The sequence below is a fragment of the Rhipicephalus sanguineus genome, chromosome 4, assembly GCF_013339695.2.
Source record: "Rhipicephalus sanguineus isolate Rsan-2018 chromosome 4, BIME_Rsan_1.4, whole genome shotgun sequence".
Taxonomy (NCBI): domain Eukaryota; kingdom Metazoa; phylum Arthropoda; class Arachnida; order Ixodida; family Ixodidae; genus Rhipicephalus; species Rhipicephalus sanguineus.
The window spans coordinates 105,746,041-105,756,904 of NC_051179.1; the positions used below are offsets into that span (position 1 = coordinate 105,746,041).

Sequence of the window (10,864 nt, forward strand, 5' to 3'; positions counted from 1 at the left end):
AATTATGGCGCCACGTGCTCATCGATTTGCGATGGGACCACTGCGCAAAACACCGCGACAGAACCTTGCTACCGTTTTGCCATGATAATAATAATATATGCGGTTTTACGAGCCAAAACCAAGCCAAAACCACAACCAAAACGCCGTTGTGGAGGGCTCCGCAAATTTCGAACAACTTGTGCTATTTAACGTGCAGTTACATCGCACAGGACACGGGCCTCTAGCATTTCGCCTCCACCGAAATGCTACTGCCGCGAGTTCTGCCATGAGTGCGATTTAGAAATTACACGTTTGTCATTGAAGGTATTGGAACAAGATCGACGAAGTGAAGACCGAAGAACTCTCGCAAGGTTGGTGACTTAGCGCTTGAGCACGAAAATAGCCTGCATAATTTCGTGCTCGAAATTAATAATTTCCACGAGGCAGTTAGCATGAACCCGTGTATACGCGTAGAAGCGCGGGAACGACCGCAGACACATCGTAAACGCCCTCACACACGGAACCTTTGCGTCGCCACACCTAGGTGTAAGAGTGCTCCGCACTAGTGCATGAATCGACGACACCGTGCTTTTCTTTGCTATCGCGAAATCACCGATGTGATACAAAGGAGTGCACAACGCGTTTGACTATTTTTTTCGGTGTGGCGTGATTACCAGATGGTCTGAGCTATGCGAAACGAGCCTCCTTTGTTGACGTATATAATTAGATAAGGGCTGCGCCTAGCTCTCCGTACGCCGCTATATGATTCCCGTTTCGAACATGTCAAAACGAGCGTCGGTTAGCCCATAAAATAAAGATTTCGCGCTGTTTATGTGACGTAGGTATTTACGCCCCATCTTAAGTGCTAAGCGCAGACTTATCAAGGCGGAATAAGACGAAGGTGGACCTACACAGGTCTTGTCTCGTCTTGATAAATCTGCGCTAAGCCCTTAAATAGGTCGTACCAAGAAGTCCAGAAGTCAGCCGTTGCGAATTATTTACGTTCGCCGTTTACGTTACGTAGTTCTTTGGAAGCTTCGCTACCATGCATGAAGTAATACAATGCGGAGTAAGCATGCATAATACAGAAAGGTTGCTTTCACCAGTGTGTTCATTTTGTCATAAGTTTCCGAAAAACACGCTTTTTTCCTCCCTCTGAATATTTCCGAAATTTCTTTGTCGCTGGGAGCGACATCTGGTGGCAGTTCGCACTTTATGTTGATGTTTCATTTGAAACGTTTTGTTGTACACAGGAATGCATAGGGCGAGTACTGGTTTTTTACTCGAGCACGCGAGGGAACGGAAGAATGACGGCACGACCATGATACAACTAAGGATCGTAGCTTTGCGCCACGGATTTTAGAATTTTGCATTGGCTGTTACGATAAGAGAGCATAAGGAAAGCTTGTCGGCCTCACAGCAACGCTGGGGAGGGAAAGATTGTAAGAGCAGCAAATTAGGTATGCTCTGGTGACAGCGCAATTTTGTGTCATCCAGTAAGTAAAACGCCGCATTACGATGCAACGCGAGAAGCACATCTTTAGTGAAGAAATTGAAGAAAGCGGAAGTTTCATTCAATGCTAGGATGGCGCGCCGATGTTGGAAACGCGTGCGCCATGGTTGTATCATGATTTTTTTAATTAGACATTTATGCTGGCCACCTGCTATTAAGTATGTTTGTACAGACTTACCTTTGCTCTTCCCTACTGTATTTAGCTTGAGCAGGAATGCTTAGCGAGTCATTGAGGTCTTTGCGGAGTGAGCCTAGACGTTAAAGCTTCGCAAGGAAGGACTAACTGCTTGAAGAAAAGGGGCAAACAGGTAACAGCGCCGTTGTCTCTCCACCATGTCTTTTACCGAAAATAGGCAGACTCGACTTTCATCACGCGCAAGAAAAAAAATAATCGTAGGTTGCCGTATCATGGCCGGCATGTACTCGGAAGCTCGCGTCCATACCAAACATGCCTGTATGACCTCGTCTGTCAAGTTACATATACATGCTAGAGCAGCCAGCCAATCAACGAACAAATGGACTGGCGGCAAATACGAGTCCCTACAAGCAACCGTAGAGGCCGCACCTGATAAGGCGTAGCCTGCATCAATAACGCTCGTTGAAAGACGTATAAAAAACATTTATTCTCGGGAATCGGGGTTTACATCAACCGGGCAGCGGTGAGGATGTGAGGGAGGTTGGCGGTGCACTCTGGGAAGGCCTGCGCACATCCGGCGAGGCCCCGCGATCGGCCAGTCTTGGCGGCGGCGACAAACACCGAGACATCTCCAGTTTCGACACCAACGTTGGTGTCGAAGAAATTCTTAGTCGCGTTACCCACTTTGCCGAGGCGTATTGCGTCGGCAACGCTCTCGCAAACCATGCGCGAGACACATCCCCGGTCGTCGATCCCCTTCAGGAAGGTGAATAGCAGGTCTGTCTGGTGCTTCTGCTCCTCGTCCACGCTGCAAGTGTAGAGATGAAAGTATTACGTGACGTACTTGGAGTTGCTCCACGTTTCATTATAAGTGACATAGCAGCAGACTAGACAAGAACAGGTAAAAATACTTTTTTGGGACAAAACTACAAGGCTGAAGCACTTTGTAGTTGGATTGCGGGGCGGGGGAGAGGCCTCGAATAATTTTGAGCGCCTTGGTTTTTTGAACGTGCACCTAAGCCAAAACACACAAGTGTTTCTCCATCTCGCCCTCATGTAAATGTGGCATCCGCGAATTGCTAACGAACCCGCGTCCACGGGCTCTGGAGCTGCACACATGAGGTGCCAATAAGCCACGACGAGTGGGAAATGAAGAGTGATTCTTTAAATGCGAATATTTCCCAGCTTTCCGCAAGATATTTTGCCATTTGGTGCTAACCGCTCCGACTGAGCACAATGATGACAAAATTCTCAGTTACGGCACACAAATGGTAAAAATTATGGCACAATCTTTTAGGGAAGTACCACCAGTGGCTTACAGCGCCTAAGCCGCACCACAGATTACACATTTTCTCCGCCCTCATGACCATCAAATATCTGATCAGAACACATCGATTTTGGCACAGGCCGAATAAAAGTTGTGCTCCTTTGTGGGATTTAAAGAATCGACGATTCAATGGGCGGACATCACAGTTCTCGATCCGGTTTTGCGGGAGAACCAAAACCAACAATGCATTGGAAACGGGGAGAGTGGGTGCAAGGTTCCAGTGGAATAAGTTTATGAATTTCGCGACCATTTCAAGCCAGCATGAAGACATTTTGTGTCCATGCTGTGCTTCCGAGCAAACTTGTCGATGCTTAATGCATTCCCTCAATGCATAGCAAAACCACTGGCACTATAGCACAGGATGACATTTACAAGAAAGTATGCATATCGACTGCCGTGTTGTGGCAGATACGAGGCGCGCGATTTAATATCTTTCAAGGAAATTAAAGGCCACGGTCCGACTTATATGTGTACTGACGCGGCATTCCCGGTCATGTGGCGCGCAGCGTCGGTGTATGAGAAGTCGTTCCCACATGTCGGAGGCAACTTACAACGGGACCACAAGAAAAAAAATGGAAAACGGAGAATGCGCTGTGCGTGCGCGCGCCTATCGTCCAACGTTCTTAACCTCCTGTCAGTAGAACTGCTTTGAGAAGAAGAATCGCCACGTCGCCCATTGATTAAACAGTTTTCGTTTATCCACAAACTGCATTTTGTTTGCAAATTATCGGAGGCAGCCGAAGTGGGGCCGCCACACCACCGCGCAAGAGTACACCGAATAAAGAAAACAAATCCGCGATGCCGTTATCACAATAAGCAAGTGATACTTAGATGCTGGTGAAATTTCGCTGCAATGCATCAGACCCTCCTAAATATTTTTCTTTCTTTCTAGAACGCTCGCTGAAACGAAGTAAATATGTATAATTGCGTTTAGACGAAGCAATATGTCGCTGCCACACTCCGATAACCTAATTTTCTATAAATTCATTTCCTTATACAGATACATCTCTGATGCTAGCGCAAGGTTTGGCCCTTACTTGAGTACGTCTTGGAGCGCAGATATAGGAACCTTAATTTCTGTCCTCTCGGTTGTTGTCGTCATGTCGTAGCCCAGAAGACCACTACGTCCGTTGAGCTCTTCGGACGAAGAATCCGCGAAGGCCGTGCCGGCTCTGAGGTTGAACGTACCGGTGAATCCCTTGCCAAGCATGGACAGCAAAGAAGCAGCCACGGAGACCTTGAAGCCGATAATGCCGTTCGCCGCGGACGCGATGCCACCGAACGGCAGGAAGAGGCTACCCACGAACACGCTCTGCACAACCAGAAGCACGACGATGAACAGGAGGGAGGCAGTCGAAGACGACATGACCGCAAGGCTCGAGAGACAGCTTGCAATTACTCGATTGTGCTCGCGGTGGTTCTTTATATAGCTTCTCAATCGGCGCATGACGATTACACTTAGAAGTGGGTGCGCTGAAGCTGACGAGCATCCTTGACGCATCTGGCCTATTCTAATCACCATGCTGCCAAAGATATGAAAGTAGGAGAAAGTAAGGAAGGAAAAGGAAGGGTTTTTTTCTCTCCCTCTTGGCAACTTTGCTAAGCCACCGACAGCATCCAGTGCGATAGCACCGACTGATAAAACTGCTGCAATAAGCGCTGCAGACAGGCAGCGATGTTGAAGCCAGCGGCACGTGGAACGCCTGCGCGCGTTCGCGGCTCAAGCTACACGAACCTCTACCTCCGGTGCTGCTGAAACGCTGTGTGGTAGTGTGTGCATGAGCACAGGCGTAGGTTACCCTATTACTCAGGAGCGCACACCGTGCCGTTTCTCTCTTTAATTGACGGCGCTTCCAAGAAGTGCACGTCGAGCACCAGTGTTTATTAGAACTTGTTTAGGTCATCATTGCGCGGGATTCACGATTCGCTGTGTCCAGGTGTATGTTAGCAGCTTCAGCTACCACAACCGCTAAATCGTGATCGTGGGCGTTAGTCATCGGGATGGAAATGTGCCACTGGGCGTCAACGTGGATGTATACACGCGAAACGGGGCTATAGCTGCCAAACACCAATAGACATTGTACATGCTCTCATATTTGACTACACAATAAGCACTACTTCTGTGAAGACACGTTTCACTTTCGTGTTATACCTATTCCTATGACGGAGGGATCAGCCATTTTTTTATACATGCCAAAGACAGGGGGAGGAAGCCTTGAGCATTGCCTATAGTGGCGGGTTTAATGAAAGGTTACGTAAAATTTTGAGACATGGTGTGTTCAGAGAACGATCCGTAATCATATATATATATATATATATATATATATAGCTGTGTAACAGTCGACGCTCAAGTGCTTTGTATTGTTGGAGTTCCATAATATGCTGGGGATTTGAGTACTAAGAGAGTAAAAAAGATTGTTTCATTGTCGTGAAATTGTTACCCGACAATAACTTTTCGTATAGTTTCATCGACCTCATATCATTGCGATAGCAATTATATGGACACTCTCGGCGGATTTTTGCCATCGCCGTCACGTCCCGGGTATGTATATGTATTATGTATGTATATCTATAAAAAAAGGCATAAATAAAAATAAAGAAGAATAAAATATTTCTGAACTACCCGACCGGGAAATCGAACCAGCGAACCTTCGCTCCCGAGCGCGCTGAGTTAGACAGGTTAACCACACGCCATGTATGCGCCGGAGAAATAACGGTGCGATATTTATGTTTACCACTTACCGCTGGTGGTATCGAGATCTCGGGGGAGCTTGCACGTGTTTTCTATCACGCAACGCTTCTACCTTTTCTTTCAATTTGAAAACTGCCCTTGAGACGCGCGCGACAAAGTGGCCCCTTTCTGTACCTACTCGTGATCTGAAACGAAAAACAAAAAGAACACCGGGCACACCTAGGGTGCCTTGATGCGCGTTTTGTTGCGCGTTTTGTCGCACACATCGAGGCACACTAGGCACACCTTGTGCCAGACGCCACCGTGTGGCACGAGACGCAGATGGGTCACGCCAAGCGCTGCAGTTTCAAAGAAAAAGAAATACCTAATAGTGTCTCATTCTACATTGTCGACAAGCAGTTTTGGCTAATCCCCCAGAGGGGGTATGTGCCATAGTTTTGAGGAAACAAACAAACAAACAAACAAACATTGTCCACACTTGCGGCGCGTTCCTCAACCACAAAGACGTAACTGTGACAGTTGTTCACGCTTTTTCTGTGCATATCTGTGCGTTCATTTCAGGCGTCCTTATTTGTGCTTCAGCGGCGCGCTGCAAGTATCGAGCTGCTTGTCGTTCTTCATATGACATTAAAATTCCTTGCTATCGCATTCATTGCTTCGCCCTTGCGGCCAAACTGACTTTTTTTTTTGAACTGGGAATGACTAACTGTGTCACAATATCTGTGCCAGATGTTATTGCCCTACAAGAACATCGAGTGAACGTCAGTGGAGTTATATCTAAACATCGGAATTTGAAGCTTCCTCTTCCGCTTATTTACAGACACACGAAAGTATAATCGCACTTGTGTTCGCAATGTAATACACGTGTTCAGCTGCCCAGGAAGCGGACCATATGTCGACGACAAAATGTCATTGCACTCACCGTTAAAAACACAAGAAATTGCGCACAGGTTGCGTTGAAAAATAACGCTAAAGCGAGCAAGCGACCGGAAGCGCCGACTCTTTCGACTGCTTCGGTTAGAATAGGTTTGAGATCAACGTAGACCGTTTGATCTGGTAAGTAAAGTTTTGCACACTTTCACATTATTGAACGGTGCTACGACAATGACATGCTTACGCATTTTTAATGCAAAAATATATATATGAACACGCGAAACAGACAAGTCTAAGTATGTGTGGTATGGTTGCAAAGTGATTTACACTGAAATGTGGTGCGCCTGCGTTTGAGCTCCGAAGACTGCTGCCTCCACATTGTTGTTAGAAGGTAGTAAAAAAAATTATAATTTATGTAGTCTGATTTTCACAATGGCGTCGACAGTTACCGGAATAGCCTATTAGTAAGTAGTGAAGGTTTTGATATAAAAGTGAGCATTAGTTTTTTCCATGCGTTTCCTCGTGCAATCGTAAACTAAAACAAAAAAAAATCGTCCTGTGTATTTGCGTATATGTGGATCAGGTCAACGGATACCATATTCTACACTCATGCGCAAGCCGTCGTGATAGCCAACGATGCTCTTCACATTTAATGTGATTGTGTACTGAGCTTTTCTCTTTTTTTTAGGAGCAGCCATGCTGAAGCAATAGTTGGCGTTGTTATCTGTTTGCAGTTATAGGAGCACGATGAAGCTGACTGCAGTTGTGCTTGGCTTTGCAATCTTTGGATTCCTAGTGTCAGGTAAACCTGCCTCCTGAAGCACTAAACTTACAGTTATACCAGGTGTTCAAAGTTAATGTTTATGCTTATGTTAGAATTCAGCGCTGGGAAGAACGTGAAAACCCCTTTTGCAGAGGAGGAGGATACAACTTTATTAAAATAAACTTCATGGGTTTGGAGCTGGCCGCTTGTCTGCGGCGACCTCTTCTGCCCATGCAATGACTGCTTTCTGCAATTTTTCGTCGGGGGACCGTATTAAGGTCTCCCATGTCGTTTCGGAGGGAGCTGGCAGAAGCTCTCTGGGTGGGGGAAGGCCCTCGCAGATAAGTTATGTATCAAGGGGGACACGAAGTGAGACAATAATTATTGCTGTCAGACGCCCAATTAACTAAGATTGAATAATGAACTTTTTAAAGAGTGCGCAAGCGTGCATGTTTCTATTGAAAAGTTGGAGGCAGTCACGTTTCTACAAATTTCCACTTGGAAGAATTCTTCTAGCATGTCTGTGCCCCGAGATATCCAGCTGCAAACTTTAATTGCCGTTTGCATGATTACGCATGCAAGACAGTGAGGATCGGCCGACTGTTCCTCCTTGATGTGACGAGCTGTCATTGCTAGCTATCGCTAGCCGGTAGCAAAAGGGTAACCGCTATCATCTTTGCCTATGCCTTCAACCCGTTGACAGATTAAACACCGCTCGCAAATGCCGCGGCACATCGGGGAGGAGCTTTGCGCCAGTGGTCACTGCCTTGCATGCGTAATCATGCAAACCGCAGTTAAACTTTGCAGAAGGATATCTCGAGGCACATGCATGCTAGAAGAATTCTTCCAAGTGGAACTGTGTAGGAATGCGACTGCCTCCAACTTTCCAATACAAACATGCCCGCTTGCTGCAGTCGTTATAAAGTTTAATATTTAATCTTAGTTAATTGGGCGGCGGACAGTGGTAATTATTGTCTCACTTTGTGTTCCCCCCGGATAAAACACTTATCTGCAAAGGTGGTTTTCAGGTACCTCCCAGTGCTGAATTTTAGGAAAACCATAAAGCTTAATCTTCAACACCCTGTATATTCGCACTTCTATGAAATTCTGCTGCTTTATTAAACGAAGTTTTGTATGACTCCCACATTCCGGTGGCGGTGTCGTACGCGAAAAACCCCCGCGCCGGCGAGCGTACAGAAATGCGGCCTCAAAGGTGTGCCAGTCACACGCGCAATTGAACGCGCCGTTTTCCTGTATATGCTGCTGTCTAGGCCCTGGGCTTGTCGGCAGTTAGCCGTTTCTGATTTGGCAATCTGATCTTTTATCGAGAGGAACTGTCGTTTCATGTTCGTTACGTCATTTGGTTGCTGCCTAGGTATGACTGCATCGCCATCATTGTTGCCTGTAGCAGCTGTGGTGTGGCGCTGCTAAGCACGTGGATGAAGCATTGCGCAGAGATACAAAAAAAAAGAAGGAAAGAAAGAAAGAAAGAAAGAAAGAAAGAAAGAAAGAAAGAAAGAAAGAAAGAAAGAAAGAAAGAAAGAAAGAAAGAAAGAAAGAAAGAAAGAAAGAAGTTTGCCATTGGCCACTACGAACTCGCCTTTTCAGCCAATGCATTCAAGCATAAATCCGTCCGTCATCGGCGACCAGCTCCTTTCCCGTGCATGCCGGCAGCTGTCCGTTGCGGGTAAAGGATCATGGACATACTTATTGTCACAAGGCGGTAGTGGGTTAGCGGCACAAGGAAGTAGTGGGACCCTCTCTGGAAGAGGAGCAACGACGAAGTGCTAAAGAAACAATAGACACTATTCTCACCTTCGGTGCTTCGGATTTGGGCGTCAGCCACAGGAACGTTTTTGATGCTGTAATTGCTTTCCTTCAGGAAACAAAACGAATGTGTTGTTAAGTTATTAATTGCAAACCTGTTCCGATAATAGCAATGAATCAATAAGAAAGAAAAATCAATAAAAAAGAAGGCGTTCGGTACCACTATAATTTCATTATTCTAATTTCTAGTTAGGATGAGAAGTCTGGGCTGAATGTAGAAATAGTTATTCCACTAGTTCTTTTTTATGTTTGCTTGTCTTTTGTGTTAACTCAGTAGTTTTAAATCTTCATATCTACAATTGTTGGCCAATCCCCCAGTGTGGGTATGAGCCATGTGTAGAGGCACATCATCATCATCATCATCATCAACAAAGTACAAGCACGAACCCTTTACACTAGTCGGCGACTTCAAGGTAGACATTATGGACAGCGACTAGATTATGCAGTCTATGATGTCTCGATACGCTCTACGATGCTTTTCACATGACTGGAAACAACCAACAACCACCCGAAGAAGATGCATAGATCTTGTCTTTGCCAACTTTAGATCAGATCCACTCAAAGAACCATGGGCTCTCCATTTCACAGACCACAAAACAGTAAAAATGAAAGAAAAATGAAATCAAGAACTCAAAACTACATACGAATTATAACAAGGGGGTGAAAACAGAAGGACATTAAAGAGGAACCAAATAAATACATTTGTTTATATGTACACCTTATTTCACTCAATTTACATTCGCAGCGTCAAAGCGCAGGCAATGTACCGTGATATACCGACACGATACCTAGTGCTTCGACACTCGTCATGATTCAAATTAGTGGAAGTGCGGTGATCTTTTCCTCAATCATTAACCTTCGATCTGGTTGTTGACAGGTCGCTGTTGATCCACAAGGCCGAGAAAAAACCGCAATTGCAACCCCAGATGGCCTGTACCAATTTAAAGTCATGCTGTTTGGGTTTCTCAATGCGCCCGCCACCTTTGAGCGCATGATCGATTCCCTTCTGCGCGGCTTCAAGTGGCCAACATGCTTGTGCTACCTGGATGATGTCATCGTTTTTTCACCAACATTCGCAAATCATCTTGAGCGGCTTTCCACTATTCTCGAGGTATTCCGCAACGCTGGTCTGCAGTTGAACTCCTCCAAATGCCGTTTTGGCCGTCGTGAAATAACTGTACTTGGTGACCTCGTTAACGCAGCTGGCGGCTAGCCTGATCCCGACAAAATTCGCGCAGTGACACAATTTGCCGTACCCTGTTCTGCTAAAGATGTCCGCATCTTCCTTGTGTTGAGTTCGTATTTCCGCCGCTTCATCCGGAATTTTGCCGATATTGCGCGTCCTCTCACAGAGCTACTAAAGAAAGACGTCACCTTTACTTGAGGTTCGCCTCAAGCTGCTGCGTTTTCAGCGCTCATTAGGGCACTCACATCTACTCCATTACTAGCCGACTTTGATCCGACCGCTCCGACAGAGTTTCGAACTGATGCAAGTGGCCATGGTATTGGTGCTGTTCTCACTCAGCGTCAACACGGACGGGACTGCGTCATTGCCTACGCCAGCCGACTGTTGTCCTCGGCGGAGGACTATTCAATCACCGAAAGAGAGTGCCTTGCTCTAATTGGGGCTGTTGCTAAGTTTCGCTCATACCTGTATGGCCGCTGCTTTGCTGTTGTAACTGACCATCATGCCCTCAAAGATCCTCCCTCAAAGATCCCACGGGTCGCCTCAGTCGTTGGTCTCTCCGCCTTGA

At 46.2% G+C, this 10,864-nt stretch overlaps 1 protein-coding gene across 1 annotated transcript; it reads right to left on the bottom strand.

Moving 5' to 3' along the window:
* Positions 1–2,104: 2,104 nt before the first annotated feature.
* Positions 2,105–4,337, bottom strand: LOC119388915 (uncharacterized). The gene is made up of 2 exons (XM_037656274.2): positions 3,993–4,337; positions 2,105–2,436 (listed from the first exon to the last, which is right to left on the bottom strand). Exons 1-2 carry the CDS (start codon positions 4,319–4,321, stop codon positions 2,133–2,135), a joined length of 633 nt encoding a protein of 210 aa, XP_037512202.1. The 5' UTR covers positions 4,322–4,337; the 3' UTR covers positions 2,105–2,132.
* Between the last annotated feature and the right edge of the window lie 6,527 nt (positions 4,338–10,864).

Excerpts from the sequence above, each read along its gene's own strand:
- LOC119388915 (XM_037656274.2), bottom strand. The coding sequence starts at position 4,321 with ATGTCGTCTTCGACTGCCTCCCTCCTGTTCATCGTCGTGCTTCTGGTT. Across the intron at positions 2,437-3,992 it reads GCGCTCCAAGACGTACTCAA|CGTGGACGAGGAGCAGAAGC; the intron begins GTAAGGGCCAAA and ends CTACACTTGCAG.